Source organism: Crocodylus porosus, unplaced genomic scaffold (genome assembly GCF_001723895.1).
Source record: "Crocodylus porosus isolate Cpor-Errol unplaced genomic scaffold, CroPor_comp1, whole genome shotgun sequence".
Lineage (NCBI taxonomy): Eukaryota > Metazoa > Chordata > Crocodylia > Crocodylidae > Crocodylus > Crocodylus porosus.
This window is the reverse complement of record NW_017728943.1, coordinates 89,284,556-89,306,090: the sequence shown is the minus strand read 5'-3', so window position 1 is coordinate 89,306,090 and position 21,535 is coordinate 89,284,556. Positions and strand designations below refer to the sequence as shown.

The 21,535-nt window shown below is 41.7% G+C and overlaps 1 protein-coding gene across 1 annotated transcript in view; it reads right to left on the bottom strand.

The window, feature by feature from the left end:
- The window catches only part of SMYD3 (SET and MYND domain containing 3), a 731,370-nt gene that overhangs the window by 141,231 nt on the left and 568,604 nt on the right, over nucleotides 1-21,535 (bottom strand). The window contains exons 6-7 of the mRNA XM_019549760.1: nucleotides 12,711-12,778; nucleotides 9,264-9,366 (exon numbers count right to left, since the gene is read on the bottom strand). Of these exons, the coding sequence (XP_019405305.1) occupies nucleotides 9,264-9,366; nucleotides 12,711-12,778 (171 nt within the window). The remainder of the gene's footprint in view (nucleotides 1-9,263; nucleotides 9,367-12,710; nucleotides 12,779-21,535) is intronic.

Genomic DNA, 21,535 nt, shown 5'->3' with positions numbered 1-21,535 from the left:
CAGCAGGGCAGGCCCTATGAGGAGAGGCTATGGGACCTGAACCTGTTCAGCCTCCAAAAGAGAAGGCTGAGGGGGGGATCTAGTGGCCTGTTACGAACTAGTCTGAGGGGACCAGCAGGCATTGGGGGAGTCCCTGTTTCCCTGAGCACTACCAGGAGTGACTAGAAATAACGGTCACAAGCTGGCAGAGGATAAATTCAGATTAGACATCAGGAGGCGCTACTTCACTGTCAGGGCAGATCTGGAACCAGCTTCCAAGCGAAGTGGTGCAGGCTCCTGCCCTCGAGGTCTTTAAGACAAGGCTTGACAACCACCTTGCTGGGGTTGTTTGAACCCAATACTCTTTCCTGCCGTGGCAGGGGGTCAGACTTGATGATCTGCTCATGTCCCTTTCGACCCTACTAACTATAAAACTATGAAACAAATACACAAGAAGGCCCAATTAAGATTTCACAAACAACCTGAATTTGGATACTGCTCAACTTTTGACTTGGAATCTTAATAAATGGCCTTTTAACATAGTTCGTATCTCTTTGCATGTCTGCCTTTCTGCTTCTGCCTGTATAATTTTGCAGATTTAAAAAAAATAAATAGTAAAACCAGAAAAATCTATTTAGTCAATTCATATTGGATCATGCATACATAAGTTTGCAAAATCCATGGGGTTTAAACCTATAGATCCACTGCACAGACCTCTGCCACTGGCTACCAGTCTCAATCTCCCCCACCTGGCACCTCATCTATTCTCAGTGTCCCCTATCAGTTCCTTATCCCAGCCACTCTCCTCAGCCAGTTCCAGTTCTCTCCTCATCCCCCTGGGACTTCTCTTCCCCCCTCCCCACACCTACTGGTTTCCAGTTCTGCTCTTCTTGCCCAGCCAGTCCCATCTCCTTCTCCAGTCTCCAGTCCCATCTCTTACTCCAGTTCTACAATCTTCCCCGACCACCCCCAATTTATTCCTTTTTGTTCCTCTTTTCCAGGTCTGGTTTTTGTCCACTATGCTTTTGAATCAGACAGACTTGGCTCAGATACAGTCTGAGGCATCACAGAAACCTTTTGGAAGTAAACATTTGTGTGGGAGTCCATCATTCATGGTCAGCAAACTGAGAAAGGTTTATTAGATTTTAACACAGGTGGTTCCAAATATTAGACCTGACATTATCTTACACCTGAATGAAAAACTGTAACCCATACCTAATAAATCACCTCCTGCTTTGTTCAACTTCAGGCTTGTTTAGTTTTTTACTCCTTTTTGTTGTTGTACTGTACACAGGAGTACAAAGTGTGATGCAGATATTTTCATAATATGAACTAAATGGAAATGACTAATTTATTTCTCATAGGACAGATGGTAATAGTTGCTACCAAACTGCTCTATATTTGAATATATGACCAAGAGGCAAAAGGTGCCATACTATTAATAATCCTTTTAGTGGAGCTTTAAACTCCCATGATTCTTTTGGTAGGTAAAGGGCCTAGTCTACCTCCCATCAAAGTCAGAGGGAATATTTCCACTCATTTCAATGGGACATGGATTGAGTTGTCAGTAAAAAGGATTTTATAATTGCCAGATTGAATGGGAAAACATAATTACAAATTTTAAAAACATGGCCAGCCTAACAGTGACTAAGTCTATACTAATCACTTAATCAGTTAAACATAACAACCTTTTATTAAAGTCTCCCTCAGCCTCGTTTTAATTTTGGATCTGTTCATTAAATGCAAGGCTCATTTAACTTATACATATTTATGAAATATTGCCATTTATCAAATATTGCCCGAATGTTATTTTGCATGTAGGATGTATTAACATATTAATTTTGCTGACCAAAGCTTTGCCACTTTATTGTATTTCTTATAAGAAACATAGTAAATCTTTCCTGTACAACTAGAAGAATATCTTAAATATTTATCAAAAATGCAGGAAATTATTTAATAGCTACAAGGTTTTTTGATAGCAGACTATTCCCTGTGAAACAGAATTGCTGTCTGGGTACACTTGCACCATCAAATTCCTAATCCACTTTTCAGCTTTTAGGAGATATGAACTGTGTCGCTCAGCAGTGTCACTAGGGTGGGGCAAGAGGGGCATCAACACCAGGCACCAACTTAGATGGGGTTTGGCCCTGTTTGGCCCTTAGTTTGGCCCTGTTCCCCCCCCAGGAATCCTTCCCATGGCAGGTACAGAGCTAAGCAGACACAGTCCCATGCCCAGCAGTGCATGGAGTGGGAAGGGGATGAAAAAACATCATAGGAGACACAGCTCTGCCCTCAAGGCTGGGAGGGAGAGGAAGGGGTACCAGGAGCAGCTTCCTGGGGAGCCCGTGTCACTGCCTCTCCCCCAGCTGCAGCAGCCCAGCCCATGCTACTAAGAAGTGAGCGGCAGCAACTTCAGCTGTTGCTGAAGTTAGAAGAGCCAGGGCATACAACACTCCCCATGCTCTCCCTCTCTCTAGTGGTCAGCACAGTTCCCTCCTACCCTTGTCAGCTCTTGCCCTGGGCACTGGCTTGTACCTCTGGTATCCCTAGCTCTGGCATGGAAGTGCTTTCACAATGGGTAAGTTAGGTAGCTTTTCTGAGAGTCCTAGTTTCCCTGTATTTAAAATGAACAGTATACTTTCCAATCCCACCTGATTATTGTTAGCCTGAATTAATTCACAACTCTGTAACATGCTACCTGAAAATAAGTCCTTGGGTGGAAAGTTCTATAGAAACTGGAACTCAATTTATTTTTATGTATGCAAACACAGGCATGCATTTTCACTACAGAGAAGCAGGCTATCCATCTTTTGAAACTATTGCCTCCAAGGTCACAGTATAAATATATATCTAAAAGCCTTTTCATGGTCATTGTTAAACCAGGTAAAATAAATGTTGACTGAGATGTGAACTTACTGTTTTGCTACTTTAGACAACCAGCTTCTCTGCCTCAAGGAAAAATTTAAATTAGAAAACTGCAATGTGAGAAATATCCCTTAATGGGCTATAGGCTTGTTTTTGGTAACAGAAACTGCGGCTGAAAATATATCATATTCATGCTGTTGTGGTGATAGGAATTTGGAAAGTGTAAGTAGCACAGATTTAAATGACCAGCTAATGGGCTGTCTTTAAGACTTGGGTTTAACAACAGGTCAAACAATGTACAGTGGAAACACTGAGTCTACTTTCAAGTCATTACTTAAAGGGAAAATTGATAAGTAATATTCAGAGCAGGTTTCTGTGAAGGTTTTCAAAATGTGCCTGAATAAAAATGAACATGATGGCCCAGTTTATCCTTGAAGAATCCAGGTAAATGATTCCTGCCTTGTAATCTCTCAGTCCAACCTTTTTATACCATCTTCTTGCTCTCAAAAAAATGAAAGTAAAATGTAAGAAAAAAATCTCTACATAATGTTAGGAGTTTGACCTAAAGTAACAAAAGTAATCAAAGCTAAAGCTAACATTATTGTGAGGAGGAGGATGGTGTTATAATTAATTCAGAGTGACTGGAAGCAGACTTTTGTGTCCTGTAGCTTTATAATTAGAGACATGCAGAATAAAAATTTCACAGCTGAATTCTATCCTCCTTTCCTTTTTCCTGTTATTAAACTCAATTATGCTCTGAACTGTTGGTGTCACTGGGCATAACCCTGGGTAACTCAGAGGGATGGAAGACCACGAGTGTCGAGGAAGTCCTTCTGCTCCAGGTTCAGATGAGCCAAAGCCCCCCTTGCCCAACCTTTGCAACCCTTTCTTTGGCGCCTGCAATCTCCTGTCCTTCTGGAAAGCAGGCAAGCTAAAACTGTTATCTGTGGAATGCAAGGGCACCGCTCAGAGAGAGAAAGGAGGAGGGAAAGGGGAGAAAGAGGGGGGCCAGCTGCTTGAAAATCACTGACTGAAACTGACCGGGGTATAAAGATCTCGCTGTTGCAGGGTTAGGTGCGCAGGATTTGAGACTATACAGTCTCCCTGTGCCTTTTACTTGAGCTCAAATAAACTCTGTCTGCTTCTCCCCCAGTGTGTTTATTTGGCGCGATGCACACCGGGCAACGAACCCAATTGTTGTCTCCCTTGGGCACCTTGTGCCGGCAACAGAACCATGGTAAAGATTAGGGTCAAGAGAGCACTAGGTGACCTTCTCTAACTCTTGCTTTGACAGAGAGAGATTGGAGGTTGCTCCCAAGCGTGGTCCACTTTCCCTTCACGTCTCCTTCCCCATGGTGTTCCCATGGCATTCCAACCTGCCCGCGCCTGCATCGCTGGCTTCACATACTCCAGTCAGTTTTGCTCTGAGGATCTCTCAGCTTAATGAGCCCAGGTGCAGACCCGCATCAAAATAGTTATATTGCTTCCAGTTCCAGAGCTAGTATGCACATAGCTAACTCAGGTGTCTCTGTGGTTGTCTGCCTTGCACAGTACGGGCACACCCTGAAAGCACAGTATTTTTGCACATTTATTCATACCACTAAATTAGTATAAAGCTGGTATTCTCTAACTGTTCAATCCTGAGAACCCAGGCTTGAATAGCTGGTTTTCTAAGCAAAACAAAAACTAAACAATTATCAGTGTGGCCAACTCTTGCAATTTTTTGTTAAAGCACCAGCTCTCAAAATCACAAAATTATACCAGAATCTCAGCTTTCACCCTAAAAAAACAAACAAACAAAACTAGTACAATAATTGTGGAGGCAAGCTTGAAAATATATATCCTAAAGGCTCAAACACCAGATAGCAAAGAAAACAATCCAAAATTTTTCAGTTAATATATTTACTATTTTTCACATAGGATCTCCTGAATTTTAAACTGTTCTTATGATTTGGAAGGACCTGACTTATGATGTTTTTAACACTTGGAACTGTCAATACTGAATCCTCAAACTTATGTGAAAGCTTTTTATTTCCTACGTGATATTAAGCTCTATAAGGTCTTCCTCAAATATACAGCTACATCAAACCCAACAGTTTTTTGCCTATGGAAATTTGGGCAAACAATTCCTTCCTGTTTCAATCTGCCTGATTTCTCATATCCTAAAATTCCATTTGGCTTTGGGATTCTAAGAAACTCAAAAGCTCAAAGCAAAATTTGGTCAAAACCATTGAATGTTCAATAGGTTTTTTGTCAAAAATGTGCAAAAGTAATACATTCTCCATGAAAGTGAAAATCCATGAAATGGCCCCAGTTAGATCAAAAGTTGGACAGCACCCAAAAGAAGGGAAAAAAGGCAAGCCTGTCATTTTGAGGTTCATCTTAGCTGACCTTTCATTTTAGCTGACCCATTCTTTTTTTTACTTACTTGGTCTATCATCTAATCTAAATTATTTGTACTTTAGGGCAAGATCTTGGCTTGATTCTGATCTGTATTATATCAAACTTTAATGAAGTCTCTCCTCCTGGCTTTCAATAATACTTAGGCCCACTCTGTCCTCCTCTTTATATTATGCTCAGAAAAGCATATTGTTCAGCACCACTGACTTAAATTCCATTTTTCCATTTCCCTTTTGGTATAATGGGGATAATAATTCATGCTTGTAAATTGATTTTAGACACCTCAGATGGAAGTTGCTATAAAACTGTAACATAACTTTTATTTTGATTGGTCTAACAAAAACATAAAATGCTTTTGCTTGGTATTATCTTGGCAATGGCCCCAAGCTCCCAGCAAGCTTGTTTATAGATGGATAATAAAACAATAGTGTCCCTTTTACTAGTTTGGCTGCGAGTCACTACTGTCATTCTTATTTCCAATAAGGTAATTTGATTATTCACACTTCTATTTATCACACATTCTGTCTTTAAAACTAGTTGAAGACAAGATCAAGATGTTTTTCTAATCCTTAGGGCCCTGCTACAGGTTCAAATTAAAGCTCGATAGAAACCAGCTACAGAGTTATTATAAATTTTGAAGCACTAACTTTATAGCTGGTTGGCTCTTTTTATAGCCAAAGGGCCATTTTTATTGTGCGCTAATTACTTTGCACTTGTGGTCCGCCTAAATTTATTACATGATTAACCAATTAATTGTGTGATAATTAGTTTGCACTTGTGGTCAGACTTACTTTGCACGTGTGGCTGGTCTAAATTTACTGCTTGATTAACCAGTTCATTGCATAATCTATGTAATGAGTAGCAGGCGCCTTAGAACTGTTTCAGGGTTCTTGTTGCTGCAAAATTTAAAAAACCACCTCTTGTATGATCCCACATTCATTATGTAGAAAGCAATGCTTTTATCCAGACATAGGGTCAGATTCTGCCCTGACATATTTTGTACTGTCCCACTGACACTGATTCCTTATCTCAGTTATGCCAGTTTAAGTTCTGAATAATTCATAACAGGACTAAGTGAAGAAGTAATGTAACCTGCACTATGCTTATGTGTAGGAGGTGTGTACAACAAAGACAAACTATACAACTTGAGAGGAAAGGAGTGGAAATGTAAAACTGAGAGGAATATATCAAATAATGAAGGATCCTCGCTTTATCTTACATTTTCTTGAATATTATTCTCCTTTCCCTTTTTCCCCTCTCCAAGGGTAAATGACAGATACCAAATATCACTATTTAAACATTTATATCCATTCTTCCCAAATCCATTTTAATATGTAGATACACATCTGCTGGTTGTTGGTAACTGCTCATATCCTTACTCTTATCCCTCAGTAAGTGAAAACTTGCTATAGCTTATCTCTCATTTTAACAAGCATGTTATGCCATCACTATTTTCAGGTGAACTGGGGGCCACCTGCTTTATTTCACAGCCTCTTAATTACTTTCCTGCCCCAGTTGCTTTTCTCCCTTTTTCAGGTCTGATTTTCAAGAGAGCTCAGGTCCCATTTAGGCACTGTGGCCAGACTCTCAAGAGCCACCATTTTAAGAACTGAGCTCTTTGGAAAATCTAACCTCCAAAAAGGTAAGCTGTATTCATTGTTAAGTGCCCAATCCTGAAGCTGTCCAAGTCACCACAAATGAATTGGTATAATAACTTACAATTTCCATCATACTGACCATACCTCTGACTTTGGCCAAGAGGCTTCCCTGGGAGATATGCCTATTTACACCAATTCTTCATGTGGACCACAGATCACAGCCATAGTGCAACTTATCCATGGGCCATACAAATATATAAATCAGCATTTTATTTAGCTTCTACTACTAGGCCTATCCCTGCATCAGATGAGCATCCTTCAGGCTTCAAAAGAGCTGCCTTGGTACAAAGGAACATTTGAGCTAGGGACAGACATTGATTCAATCTGAGCCTGAATTGATTCAATCTTTGCAGGTTAGTCTAAGCTGCCTAGGCTGAATTAGTTTATAACTGCACAGACATCCCAGAAATGCAAGCAAATGCCTGCAGTGGCTCAGGCTAGAAGCCGGGGGGTGCTAGCGCAGCCCTCCCTTCCATTCCATAGTGCTGAGCTAAGGGGGTACAGCCAGGCCCCAGCAGGACACTGATTATGGAGGGGTTCCTCCCACTTTAGACCAGCCCAGCAGGAAATTAATAACACAGTGTTTATCAACACAACTCAGTGCTTAAGACCCCATTAAGAAAACAAGAAAGGGACATTACCAGCGACCTGATGATTCTGCCTTTGTCCTGTCTGCCACAGCACAGACCATAGCCAGCATGTGGTCTGTTAGCTAATGCTGAGAGGTGTCAAAGGCAGAGGAGACAGGGCAATCCCTGCTTAGCAGGGAGTGGGGAGGGAAGGGAGGAGGAAGTGGGGAGTAGGAGGAAGCCAGATAGATGCCTGCAGCCTCTGCTGAACTCCAGCTCTGCTGTGGAGCAGAGAGCCCCACCCAGCCTAGACAGCGTGCAGGGATGCTGGGGGAGTCTGGCTTAACTTAAATCTCAAAGGGGACTAGGACAGATATTGCATAAACTGGTTTGAGTCAAACCAGTTAAGACAGATATTATATTCAACCAGGTTTATCTCAAACTGGTTTTAGCCATTTTCAAACTGGTTTATGTGCACTGAACATCTGTTCTGTTACAACTTTAAGCCAGTTGTTCTGTTACTGGTTTAAACCAGTTTCTGATCACTTAAACTGGTTTGTGTGTAATGTCTGTCCCTAGCCTCCGTGAAATTTATCTGGGGAAAAAAATCCCCAGATAGAAAATAATGAGCTTTAGAGTTTAGAGTCTATTTGTTGCATAATGGTAAGATGTCATTCATGCTTATTCTACTCTTTTTGTGTATTTTAGTAAATAGGGAAGAAGGTGCATGGTCATGAAGTAAGAAAAAAAAGGCAAAAAAATAAGGACATACAATTATCAGCAGGAATTTTCACTGGAGTAAGATCTGCAGTTGGTAACATTGGCTCCCAAAAGATTTCTTTTGTCTGGAAGAGACCATGTACTACAAAGACACTTTTCTTGATTCTCCAGTGTAATCTCATTATTACAGGTATGAAGATATTTTACCACTCAACTACCTACCTTGCAGTTGATAGAGTGGAATGTTTGGGTTTTTTTAAATTACATAGATAAAGCATTAGGTTTTTCTGGAAAGCTGTAATTAGGGACTATGTGTGCCCTACGGCTGAGCAAGTTATGAAGCACAGAAATGGACTGGATTTATACATGGTCTTGGTTCTGCAAAGACGTTCATATGTGTAGAATCCTAATAACCTTAACAGAGCTACTCACATGCATAAAGTTCTGTAAGCACCTAGGCCTTCCTTAGTAAATCAAGTTGCTGTGATCAAGTTGTTGTTACCTGGAAATATTTAATCAGTTCCAAAATAATTTCTGTAACGTACTACAAATGCAATCTAAAAAAAGAAGTTAGGAATGCCTTAGATCAAAACATGTAAATTACCCTGAAAGGGATTTCTTTGAGTCTTTTTTTTATGAAAGAGACAAAAAACCAAATCCTGCCTTGCTACTTTCTTTGCCAATAAAAGGTTTACTGCTACAATGTGGTTGTAGTCTGACAAATGTTTATTGTTGTGATGACTTCATGAACATTGCATTCCACCCAGAAATATTGTAAGTGTTTCCATCCGCCAAAAGGTGTTCAAATACTAACAAAATGAAGTGCCTAGAGGAAGAATGGAGGAACAAGAATTTATCAAGACTGTGTGTGATTTATGAGAAGTAATGATTATGGGGCCCAGGCAGTGTGAAGAGATGATTCTATTTATCATTTTTGCCCTGATAGGTGTATGAGAAACAGGCATCAATATATCATCAAAATATTAAGCTGGTGGCCCTGCAGTATGGAATTTATTTAGGGAGATACCACTGCTGCAGGTGTCTGTGATAGAAGAGAGAACAAATTAATTACCTCTTCACCAATCTGGATCTCCCGGACTGAACGAAGTAGAAGCTGGTATCCCTCAAAAACAATCACACAGTTTGGGTCACAGCTGTGGTTCAGCAAAGACATGCTGTGGAGGGGGAAAAAAGAGAGAACATTGAAGAGAAAGTGCTGATGCTGCTGAATGCCTCCTGAATCATCTGAGATTACCTCCTGAGTCCCTTACAACTACTGTATCAAGCAATTAAATTATCAAACAAGGAAAATCCCTGATAACCAACTGCTCTTGATTAGTTAAGGAAATTAAGACTTCCTATATTTATATTCAACAACAACAGGGTCCCCCCATCTTAAATGATGCATCTGACCTATGTACACGATCATTTCTCCTTCTCACTGTTCGGCATGAAAAGGAGTAGTTAGCTGCCTTCCTGTAAGTTCTCTATACAAAGGGCAGGAAGAGAACGTAGGACAGGTCAGGATAGAGTGTATAGTCTGGGCCAAAGACATACAAGAGAGTTCAGGATACCCATCATATTTCTATATCTTTTCCATGTCAGCAGGGCATTGGTGACATCAAGGATCCAATGCCATCTATTGCATACTTTGGCCTCCAGTGGAATCACAGCATTTGTGAGCCAGCAAGTGCAGCACGTCAGTGTGTGGTGAGAAGAGATATACACTGGGTATAGACAGATGTAATAATTGTATCAATATGAAAGGATGCAGATGCAAGCCATTATGCTGTACCTGTTAAACTTGTTTGATTCTGCAGCAATATATTAATTAAAACTATTCCAGTTTTAATCCTAATTCATCCAGGGTCAAAATTAGACTGATTTAGCTCACTTGCATTGTTACAGGATCATGCAGGCATAACAGTTACAGCATCACAGTGGCTGCAGACTCCTAAGCAGCAGGCCTCCCTCCTCTTTCAAAGCAACTAAAATATACAACTGTCCATACACACAAGCACAAACACACATATGTTGTGATGGAAAGATAAGTGAGGAAACTGTAAGGACTCTCTCTCAATTTTTCTCTTCTTATCCATCCCCGGTAGAGGAGTTTGTCTACAATAATATTTCTATACATCTGGCAAAACCATGATATGTCGCATGACTGCTACTTCCTAGAGTAGTCACATAACTACTAGGAAGACCTTGATCTTCTAATACCCAGGACTGGAGTGTAACCATATTGGTAATAGTCAACTGAACTATTCACATAAAAATTCTAGCATAATCATGACATATGGGATAGTGGCCATAACTCCTTAGTACACCTTTCTTTGCTTACATCACCCATACAGTGTCAAAGGAAGTGAACTTTAGCCACTCAGAATGGTGGCTGCTGGCCCTGGGGGCAGGCTTTGCTAAAGCCACATTGGTTCAGTTTTGGATCCCAGTCCAGAAACTCCTATGTATCTTGTTGAAGTCAAAGGGATTTCTTGTGCCCTGGCCTACCAGTAGACCACTAAGGACCAGGCTGTATGGCTTCCAGAGGGTCCAGTCTTCTCTCATTTTCTGTCTGTAATCCTTAGACTATTCTAGCCAGGCTTCTTGCTGAGGAACTTCCTTAATGTATTCCTCTCTGGTAGTCATTCACCCTGCCTGGGTTGCACCCACACATCTTACTTCCTGTGTATCCATTTAAAAATGTTTTGTATCTGTTATTTGACAATAATGCACTATAAATCAATATTCTGTAATACCTCTCATTCCTACACTATCAAATGTCTTTACTATTTTTTTAACAGGATATCACATGGGTTGCAGCAGCATGTTGACTGAGCCACATGCAGCCAATAGGCCACAGGTTGAGAAGCACTGCTCTATAGCCTGGTGGGATATTATGTTGGGATTTTGGAGACCCCAGGTCAAGTCCTCACCTTACCTAAATCAGACAGATCTGGAATGGAAAATTCTGCTTGAACCCGTCTCCCACATCTCAGGACAGTTCCTTAACCACCAGGGCACATAACCTCTTCCCCAGTCAGAAAGCTTAGGTTTTAATTTGAAAATGAATATTTTGACATTGCATTTGCCCCAAAACATTTGAAAAGTTTAGGCTTTTTTTAATTCCCCATATAAAGTGGAGCTTCACTCAACATTTGATTACATAATTCCTCAGGTCCTTCTTCCCCTATTTCTGTCTCTATGTTTGTCACATGTACACCTTTGCAGTACAGGGTCCCTATTCTGGGTCCTGTAGACATTAATCTAGCACAGGGGTGCTCAACCCCCAGCTTGTAAACCAAATATGGCCCCACAGAGCCATATCATCTGGCCCACAGGGCTCCCCAAGTTTCCAGAAATTGGGTAGTAGGGGAGTGGTGGCACAACATTAATTCCTGTTCCCCTGCTGTCAGATATCTGGACCTGTGGGCCAGCTAATGTGGCCCTTCATGCTAGACTGTGCCAGTGTATGGCTGGATCCAGGCACTTGGAATCAAGGCAGCACATAGTTTGATTGGGACAGCGACATGGGGTGGGATCTGGCCTGCAGACTGACTCTATGCCACTCAGCTGCTGGGCCAGAAGGTTGGACACCACTGCTCTAGCACAGTGATGCTCAACCTCTGGCCAGTGGGGCCATGTTATCTGGCCCACAGAGCTTCCCATGGGTGTGGAAATTTGGCTATGGGAAAACAGTGGCAATTAACACTTTCACTGCTCCCCTGCTGCCTAATTTTCAAGCTATGTAGGTCAGATAATGAGACTCTGTATGTGCGGCCAGGGCCTTGGGGGCAATCTGCCATGGGCCCCAATCTGGCTTGCAGAATTGGGGCCATGTGCTGGGCTGGCCCCATGAGCTAGATTGGGCCCTGACCCTGCATGCTGTTTTAGGCCCACAGACTGACCCCACATCACTCATCCAGCCTTCAGGGCCAAAAAGTTGGGTACCACTGCTATAGCACAAAACATTAACAATAATGCCAAGCTTATATATAAATAAAACCAAATGGACAAAACCAGACAGATACTTCCTCATAGTTAAGATTATATAGAGAGTTACAGATTATGTAACTATGAATATCTATGGATCAGTCTTTCACTTCATTAGTTTCTTGATCACTCTTAATGTTCAGATATAACATTATGGCTTAGCTTTTGAAAGGCCAGTAAGAAAAGCTCTATGCTGCAAGAAGTCTTTCAAGGAAACCCTGAAGCAAATTTCTTTCTACTCTTAGGAAGCCCTGATCACATGGCAGTGTTCATTCTCTACTCCCACCCCTGCACTGTACGGGAAAGATGAGGCCTCAATACAAATCAGATGTAGATAGATGCCCTAAATAAATTATTTCAAAATTTGCAATATTTTTTATTTTCTTACAATTTATTTGCATTTCCTAGTTTCTGATTCAGCTGTGGTACCTGCTGCTTCAATGGCCCCTCTAGCGACCAATAAAATAAAATAATTTAAAAAAACCCTTATGGTTTTTGCCTGTGAATGAAACAGTGACCATAGTACCTGGGATACAGGCCAACACCAACATCCTGCATCTCTCCATTACTGATGGTGAAACAGTTACATGTCACCTGTGAAAACAAGAAAAAACCCAGGATTACCAGAGTCATTTAGAAACCTCATATCCAAGTGAAAGAAACTTTCAAAATAAAATGCAGGGGCATTTTGGTAATTGGATTGGAGATATTCAACCCCAACACTGGCACTCTTTCATTTTAGAGTAATCACATCTGGAATACACACTCCTGTAAAACTGCAGTCAATTAAGAACAGAAATATTAGTATCCTGCAAAAATGTCGGGTTAAACACATGTAGAGGCCCTACTTTCCTGTCCAGGGGGTAGAAGGAAAAACCTACACAGAGCTTGCAAAGGTCAGCATTTAGAAACTAGGGCAGATGGTAGTGGCCCTTGATGAACATAGTAGCTATTTCAGTTCCTGGGTACTGCCAACGTCAAACTGACAAACTGCAGTTTAGAAGTAGCAATGGAGCACTGAGAATGTACCATAGCATTGAGGTAAATAACTACCTTGACTGGGGAACTATGGCTTGGGCACATATAAATACAAAATGTGCCCAGGGGCTGAGCTCTTGCATGGCATTTTTTTTCACAAGTGCAGAAAGGAAGAATGAAAAATGGGGAAGCTGAAAAACATCTCTTTTGAATTATATTCCTAAGGACAGAGAAACATAAACGTCCACCCTATATCATGTATTCAATTATACAGAGCATATTTTTCTCCTAGACACTTCTTTAAAGCTGAAGTGGTCCAAATTTGGGTCTGTATTTTGAACTGATCCACTACTATTAGAACAGAAACAACCAAAAAGTAGTCTCCACAAGATGAATTTCAGGTCGTTTCAGATTTCAGTCTCAAATTTTGAGTTTGCCTCCTGGGATTTTTGGAATGTGTAGTAGGCATTACTTTCAAATTACTGATAAATTTGTAGGATATATCATCAATGGCATACTAATAAAGCATTCCCCTTATTCTTAAAAATATCTACTTGGAGGAGCACAATAGGCTATAATATATTATAAAGTATACAAAAAAAGTCTCTGCATCTTTTTTTCTAAATTGATTATTAATTCTCTGCTGAGAAGAAATAGTGCTAATGAGTAGCTTTGGCAGGTGTGAAAATGAGATTTGAAAGTCAGACTTTTTTCCCTACAGAATAATTGCCCGCAACAACAAAGGCACACCTCTAAAGAAACACACTGAATAATACATTTTTATATCTTACCTAGAGAATTCACAAATTAATATTTAAGAGTTTGTTAACCATAAAGTGAAAAAACAAAATCCTCCTTCAGAATCTTCTCATAAAACATGACAGCAAAGTTAATTTAAATGAATATATACACAGCAGGGCATGCATTTTCTTTCAAATGCTTAGACAATACTTTGATTAGTCTGTTATTTAACTCATTCAAACCTTCCTGATCACTTACAAAACACATACATCTTAATTATGGCTCTCCTACTGATATTGAATATATTACCAGACTACACTTCTGGTATTTTAAGTCCATTTTAAAGTAACAGTTATATTTGTTATAAAAATATTGACTTGATTTTGGTACATAGTGACAGAATAATGTCCTTTGGGTAAAAAGAAAAGATATTCAGTTTTGGCCGACCCTTATTCTCTGTATGGGATTATTAACTAGGATAGGTTTTCCTAGCAGACCTACATTAACCCCTTCTCCTCGCACATTTACAACTGAATCTTACTCATGATTATTGTAAATTACTTATATTAACTATATGGAATCTTGAACAATGCAGAAAATGTACAAAATATTGTGTTTTATTGTTTCCCAGAAAATTTTATGATCATGCTGGAGTTATGTGAAAAGTTTTACATAGAAAAGGAAAATGACATATTTCATGTCTGTTTCCATAAACACATGCACATTTTCATAAGTGTGTATGTATAACATATTTAGCTATTCATGCCAGCATTTTTTCATGAAGGTGAATAGAGATGCTCCAAGATTCAAACATCATACACTTTGGAGAAGTCTGAACTCTGATATGAAATGTGGTGAATCAAAGAATATTGAAGTGCAATTTTCTGTGGGAGCAAAGATGGAATGAAAGGAATTTGTTACAACAAGCAAGTATAGCAGTATTGTCTTTGACATAGATAGAGATGTTCAGAAGAAGAAAGAGACACTCAGTGGATAGCTGAGAATTTGCTAGTAAGCTGAGCTGTACAAAGAAAGATTTTTTTCAGTGCTTAAATGAAGCTGGTCCCCATTCTCCCAATATTTAATTACCCTCCAAAACACTACTTTCCCCCTTTTTACAAATGGGGAACTACGATCATAGAGGTTGAATGACTTGCTCAAGATCACACAAGATATTTGAGATGGAAGAGGGAACTGAGCCCAATTTTCCTAAATCCAAGGGTAACACCATAAAGGGATCACCCCTTTTCTGTCTTTAAAGATAAAAACAACACAGATGACAGAGGTGCAAATAGAGGGCAGAATTTTATTACCTAGTGGGCACATCTACACATTCATTAATGCGTTGTAATTATGGTGCATTAAGTTTAGTACCTGTAATAACAGTGTGCCCGTCTCCACTCTACTGTCCGCTCCCATGCCGCCTTCACCCAGACAAGCGATCTTGTATGCCTAGGCCCCACGTGCGGACCCCAGAGGATACCTCGGTTGTCTTCCAGGAGACCCCCTAACTCACCTGCCACATCTTTGAATGATTCTTCAGTGGAGGGGAGTCCCCTCTGGTGTTGCCTCCAGGGTTGTCATGCATCCCGGCGTGCGCTCATGGGGCTCCAACCTCCCCTACACCCCGGCCATGTGCCATTGTTGTGAGACGGGCCTCTAGGTCTAGTTTGTGGTCAGCCCCCACAGGTATCTTTTCTGGCCTCCATGTTGCCTCACGACAGTGGTCACCCTAGACCCCTAGTCAGACTCCAGTGGGCCTGGAGACCTTCAGTTTTCGGGCCTGTTGTCTCAGTGCCCCAGCGCCTGCTCCCGAGGTGTTCCAGCGCTGTCTCTCTCTCTTCTCTTCCCCGAGGTCCTGGCCACCCTCACCTAATGCTAAGGACTTTGCCCACCTTCCCTCACAAAGGTAAGGGAAATAAACGAGCCCAAAAGAGGACTACTACCACTGCCTGGACCCTAAACCCCTCTTCCCTGAAACACCCGCCATGACACTGACTGAACAGACGCTGCACTGTGGCTACTAGTGACGTGTAGCCAAAGGAAGGGAAGCGAACAAAAAAAAAAAGTAAAAGAAGGAAGAACCCAAGAGAAAATAGAGTGCCCACCGCGTTCCATACCCCTTACCACCCTTGATGCCCGATGCCTTGGGCACCCTGCAGGTCGGGACCCGTGTCTTCGCCCCAGCCGTGGTCCCTCTCTTCCCCTCTCTGGGCCCTGCCTCCACTCAGGTTTATGTACCCCGTCATCTGCAGGTAGGCTTGCCCACAGATTCGCCCTGGGGTTACCACGGGCTCCTCCACCGGCTTCTTCGGGTCTCGCTGGGCTTCTCTGGCTTGGGAATCCCTGCTGCTCCTGCTGCTGCAGCTACCACTGCTGGCTTTCCTGCCGGTTTCTTCAATCTCTGCCGATCCTTGGCTCAGGGATCTCCCACCACTCCCACTGCTCTGGATGCTGCAGCCGCTGCTGCCGGCCTCTCTGCTGACATCCTTGGTCCCCATCGGGCTCCGCTGGGTCAGGGATTCCCCACTGCTTCCACAGCTGCTACGGTCGCAGCTGCCGTTGCTGTTCCCACTGCAGCTGCTGGTGCTGGGGCCGGTGCCACCGCTTCTGCTGCTGTCTGCCAGCCGCTGTGACTGGGGTCCCCTCCTGGCAGGTGGGTTCCTGCCAGTTCTCCAGATGTTGGTAGGGTTCCCGCGCTTTCTCGGCTCCCTTTAATCTCCACCGTGTGATGTCTCCTCATGACGTCACCCAGCCCCAGCTGTATAGGGGTGCGGCTTACAAACCGCGTGGGCAGTTTCCCGCCCTGGGCTTCCTCGCTCCTCCTGGCCCCTAGAATAGGTAAATCATTATTTCTTGCTTTCTTTTCCCTGGTTGGAGTTTTGCCTCTGGGTGAGGCTCCCCCTCTTCCCGATCCTGTGCCCGTGGCACAAACAGGTACAACTTAACGGGCTGTAATCAGCACTACTGTGCATTATCGTAAACAAATGCTTTTTTGTGATGCTTAATGCTTACTGGACTAATCTACTGTGCAATAGCACAGTTCATACCAACCAAACTAATGGACAGTAGAATTAGACCAATGGCCATTAAGTGTCTCATGTAGACATACCCTTTATGCGCCTTAAATTGCAGTTTTTGACACTTATGAACATTTTGCAGTCCTATTGTCCTCTATTACCTGTGCAGTGTGGACACATAAGAATCCACACAACTACTGTGCATGCTCAGCAGGCTACCCACTTATGGTGCAGGTAGGTGGTACGCATACGAATCTCAAAGGGAGGAAAAGGGCCCTCCTATGTTGTAGGCCCAAGAGTTGAACAATTAGTGCACTTATCCAGGGAGACCCAAGTTCTAGAATAGAACCCAAGGCCTACTTCTTGTCCGAGCCATATCCAGCACGCTGGGCTACACATACACTTTAGCTTGCTGTCCTCCCTTAAGTCCTCAAAGCTCCCTCACTTGGCTGCTCAGGATGCCAGATTCAAATGGAATACTAGAGAAGAGTTGATGATTAATCTGTGGCATGATAGTTACAGCACGGTGCTGAGATATCAGAAAGAATCAGAATCAGAGCCCTCCAAGTGGAGGCAGCATAAAACCTAGATCTCCTGATTCCTGTGTGAGTGCCTTAACTTCCCAACTATCAGGGATTTAACATGGTCCTCTTCTGCTAGTTCCTAACCCATACAAAGCTACTCATGGGTTTTTGTCCAGCTACAATTTTGTGATTTGTGCATGTACATTGGATATGCATACGCAGCTTTTTGCCTGCTCAGCCACTGGGTAGCTTACTAAGCATGCACAATAGTTGTGTGAACAGTCATGTGTCCACACTACATAGATAATAGTAGGTAACAGAGTCATAAAGTCTAGGTAAGTAACCAAAAATGCCAGGGCTGGAAAACTACTGCATAAAGAAAAAGAGAATTCCACCTGTAATATACTCTACAAGTACTAATCTTTGTCAAGCTTTGCAATTTTCTGTTATCATAATGAAGGGAATAACAGTCTTTTGGTTTGAAAACCGCTGGCAAATTCTGATTTTACAATGCACAAAATGAATATCTTATTGATAGCCCAATGCCACTGGTAGGTATCAAACAACCTAAATTATGCCTCTTGATTTTTAGTTCCCTGTTTTTAACCTGATAATAAAGATATAAGTTGTCTATGAAAAATCTCTACATCAAATATACCTGAAATGAGAAAAAAAACTGTAAGGGGATCAACAAATCTAAGGTAAAGATTAGAGCCATTAGCATCTCTCATTTAGAACTCAATGTAATATTTGTAGGAAGTAAAGATGCAAAAGATGGTGTTTGCCAACTTTAACTTGCTTGGCCCTCTCAAAGAACATACAAAAATTTACTTTTTCTATTTAAAAATTATATTTAATTGACTGTATCCAGCATCTGAAAAGCCCATCTCCCTGATGCCTCAGAATTTGAAGATCTTTGCAAAGCTTAGACAATAGCTCTACTGTGTGAATCTATATACTGCTACAGGGTGACAGTTGAGCTGCCTGTCGTGAGACAATATGAAGCAACTATTACTGATCAAGACCCACTGCAACGCCTATAAAGAAAACTCCTGCTAATTAGTATATAAGACATTATTTCTTTCAGCTTGCTTTTTCATTTATTTGGAAGCTTATGTGCATGTACACTAATGACTACTGCTTTTCACCTTTTGTGATTTTTTTTTGCAAGAAGGGAGCCTCGCAGCAGCACTGTACCTAGACTCCTGGCAGGCCCAGGTGAACTTTCAGTATCAGGCTCTGCTTCACCAGAGATAATGATTATACTAATGAATTTATAAGTTACAAATTATAATAATCATTATTTTCACCATTTTTGGGCCCCCTTTCTGTCTGGGCCACAAGTGGCTGCCCAGTTTGCCCATGCCTGTGTCCAGCTCTGCCTGGCAGATTCCTAAAGCCACGTGTCATGACTACAGAGAAAACTAGGCCTTAGACCACTTCCAATTCTTCTCAAGTGAACCCCTTATGTGACACACTTGGCTTCTGCCACCTCATTCTGTTTATAACCAAACGGTCCAACCACTTTTAGTCTGAATCTACATGTCACAGCTGCTTGTTTCAGAACTGTGCTGATGACAGGTACAACTCAGAGACTTGTGTGAGGTTCCCTTCAGGAGCCTGAGACAATGTAAGCTGCCAGTGACACAAAAACAACACCTTCAAAACAAGTGGTACTGACCCATTAGAAAGCCTACAAGCCTGGGCATTATTTAGACTTTTGCAAGTTCCCCTCAGGCCAGCTAACTTGTTGCCCAATAGGGAGAAAAAACACCTGCTCACATCTGTGTGCATCACTGTCAGACACACCCTCCTCAGTCTTACCTCTGGCTCATACAAGCCTGCTCCCTTTTCTTAGGTCTTTCAACTTTTTGATGCCAGGTTTTTAGCTTAGGAAGAATAAAGCACTATAGCCTGGATGAAGCCAAACAGGTAGTTTCTTTTTATTGACGGCCCAGAGTTTGTTATCTCCATTCCTCTGAATATACCTTTTCTATTGCCGCTGCTATTACCTTTCATACTTGGGTCCTCTTATCAATGCCATTGGAAGTAACCCCATCCTACACATATTAAGAGGCACACACTGTATTCATACCAATACTAATATTTCCTGCTTCAATGCACCCTCACATCTGCAGCTGCAGAATGTAGCCAAGTGTCTACAGATTTCAGATTTATGAGGAATGAGGAAACAACATTGGCCTTCTGCTTGTAGTGCTAAGAGAAAATTTTGGACAGATGTTCATAAAATTTCTAAATCTCCACATGGGAAAATGAGTCTGCCAGAATGCCACCAGTGACTAACACTTGAAGTTTTACAGAACAAAAGAAAATTATAGTAAAAGCTCTGTTATCTGGGAATGGGGGATACCGGTTAATCAAATATTCTGGTCAATCAAATGTGCACTGTCTGGTGCACTCCCGGTGTCAGTGTGCCGGGGGATAAGGAGGAGGGCCCTGCGCAGGCTGCTTTGCCCTGGTCCGTGGGCCAAAGAAGTAGCAAAGAAAAACTCTGCTCACAGCAGCAAAACCCGGAAGTGATACTTCCAGTTTCGCTTTTGCCACGTCCCTCGGATGCTGGTTAATAGAGTTTTCTGGCTAATAAAGTGCCAGGTAACACAGCTTTTGCTGTAGCTAAGTAAAATGCATTATTAGTTTATGAAATGCGGCATATAGAGAGTGGAGAATAACTTCCTGACCACTAGTATACAATTCCTTTCATTTTAACTTTTGTAACTACAAATACTATACACTGGCCAGACAATTTACTATTTTCAGTATCTAGCCTCAACATTTGACAAAATTTCCTGCAGCAGTGAATTCTACAGGTTGATTTAGGGTTGTGTGAAACAGCATTTCCTTTCATGTACTGTTTATACTGTTTGCACTTAATTTTTTTCCATTTTGAAAACATACCACCTATTTAAGAGAGAGTCCTTATATACATATAGAACCAACAATCTTTTGTAAACTGATAAAAACATTTATTTTACTTATCATGATTTGCAAACATGCTTAAACAGTGGTAAACAGGTGTTTTAATCTGTTGGGTCTTTTAGAGAGAAAACTTGAGAGACAAAGGGCTCATTCCTTCATATATTGATTTCTTGTCTTGTAAAAGGATCTTTTCTTAACAGCTTCAAAGATGCATGTTGTGAAATAGTTTATATGATTTTGTGTTCCTGCAAGACCAGAAATTCCTTGGAGAGCCATGAAGATTTAGGATGTCTTGACAACATGAGAAAAATCTGTATTTGACAGGTCAGGAGATCTCAGGCTAGTGGATACACTGAGACAGATTTTGCTTTCAATAATCCTTATCTAAATCTGGAGTTATTCCATTGAAGAACAGAAAATGCAACCACAATTTTGATCTCATTTACAATTTATACTCCAAGTTTACACTGGTAGAAACTGAGTGTATCTACATGTGCAATTAACACGTAGTAATAAACACTCATGCAGTTTGCACTGGAGTTTATTGCTCCTGGGCTCAGCATTCACACGTGCCTGGGATCACAGCAAAATGAGCTAGGGCAGAGGAGCCCCAGCTGGCAAGAGGGTGGTGGGGGATGGGGGGAGGGGGATCAGCCTGCCACTCCAGGACTGCTCTGCCCCAGCTCAACATGTTAGGGGGGGGCTGAGTGGGACACAAGGCTGCTACAGTGCATAGGCTGCCTGCCACCTAGCCCCGCACTGTAGCATCCTTGTGCCCCAGCCAGCCCCAGGCACCATCTACATGTTCATTTAGGCACATGTAACTACTCCACTGCAGATTAGTATTTGTCCCAGACAGGTACTAACCTACAGCATAGTTAATTAATTTACTTCACCCTAGTATGGGCAACCATGTGTAGATGGTGATGCTTTACTGTGGAGCTAATTAGTCAACTCCACAGTAAAGTGCACATCTAGATGCACCCATTGCAAATTTAGACAGAAATTCAGCCTGTTCCATTTTGGATTTCTACTGCTATAAGGCATTAGAGATTAAAAGGGAGACTGCAGCAAACACTAAAACTGGAGTGTGACAGTTTGGTAAGCTCTAACCCACAAGTAGGCATGAAGCAATAGCTAATATATTTTGT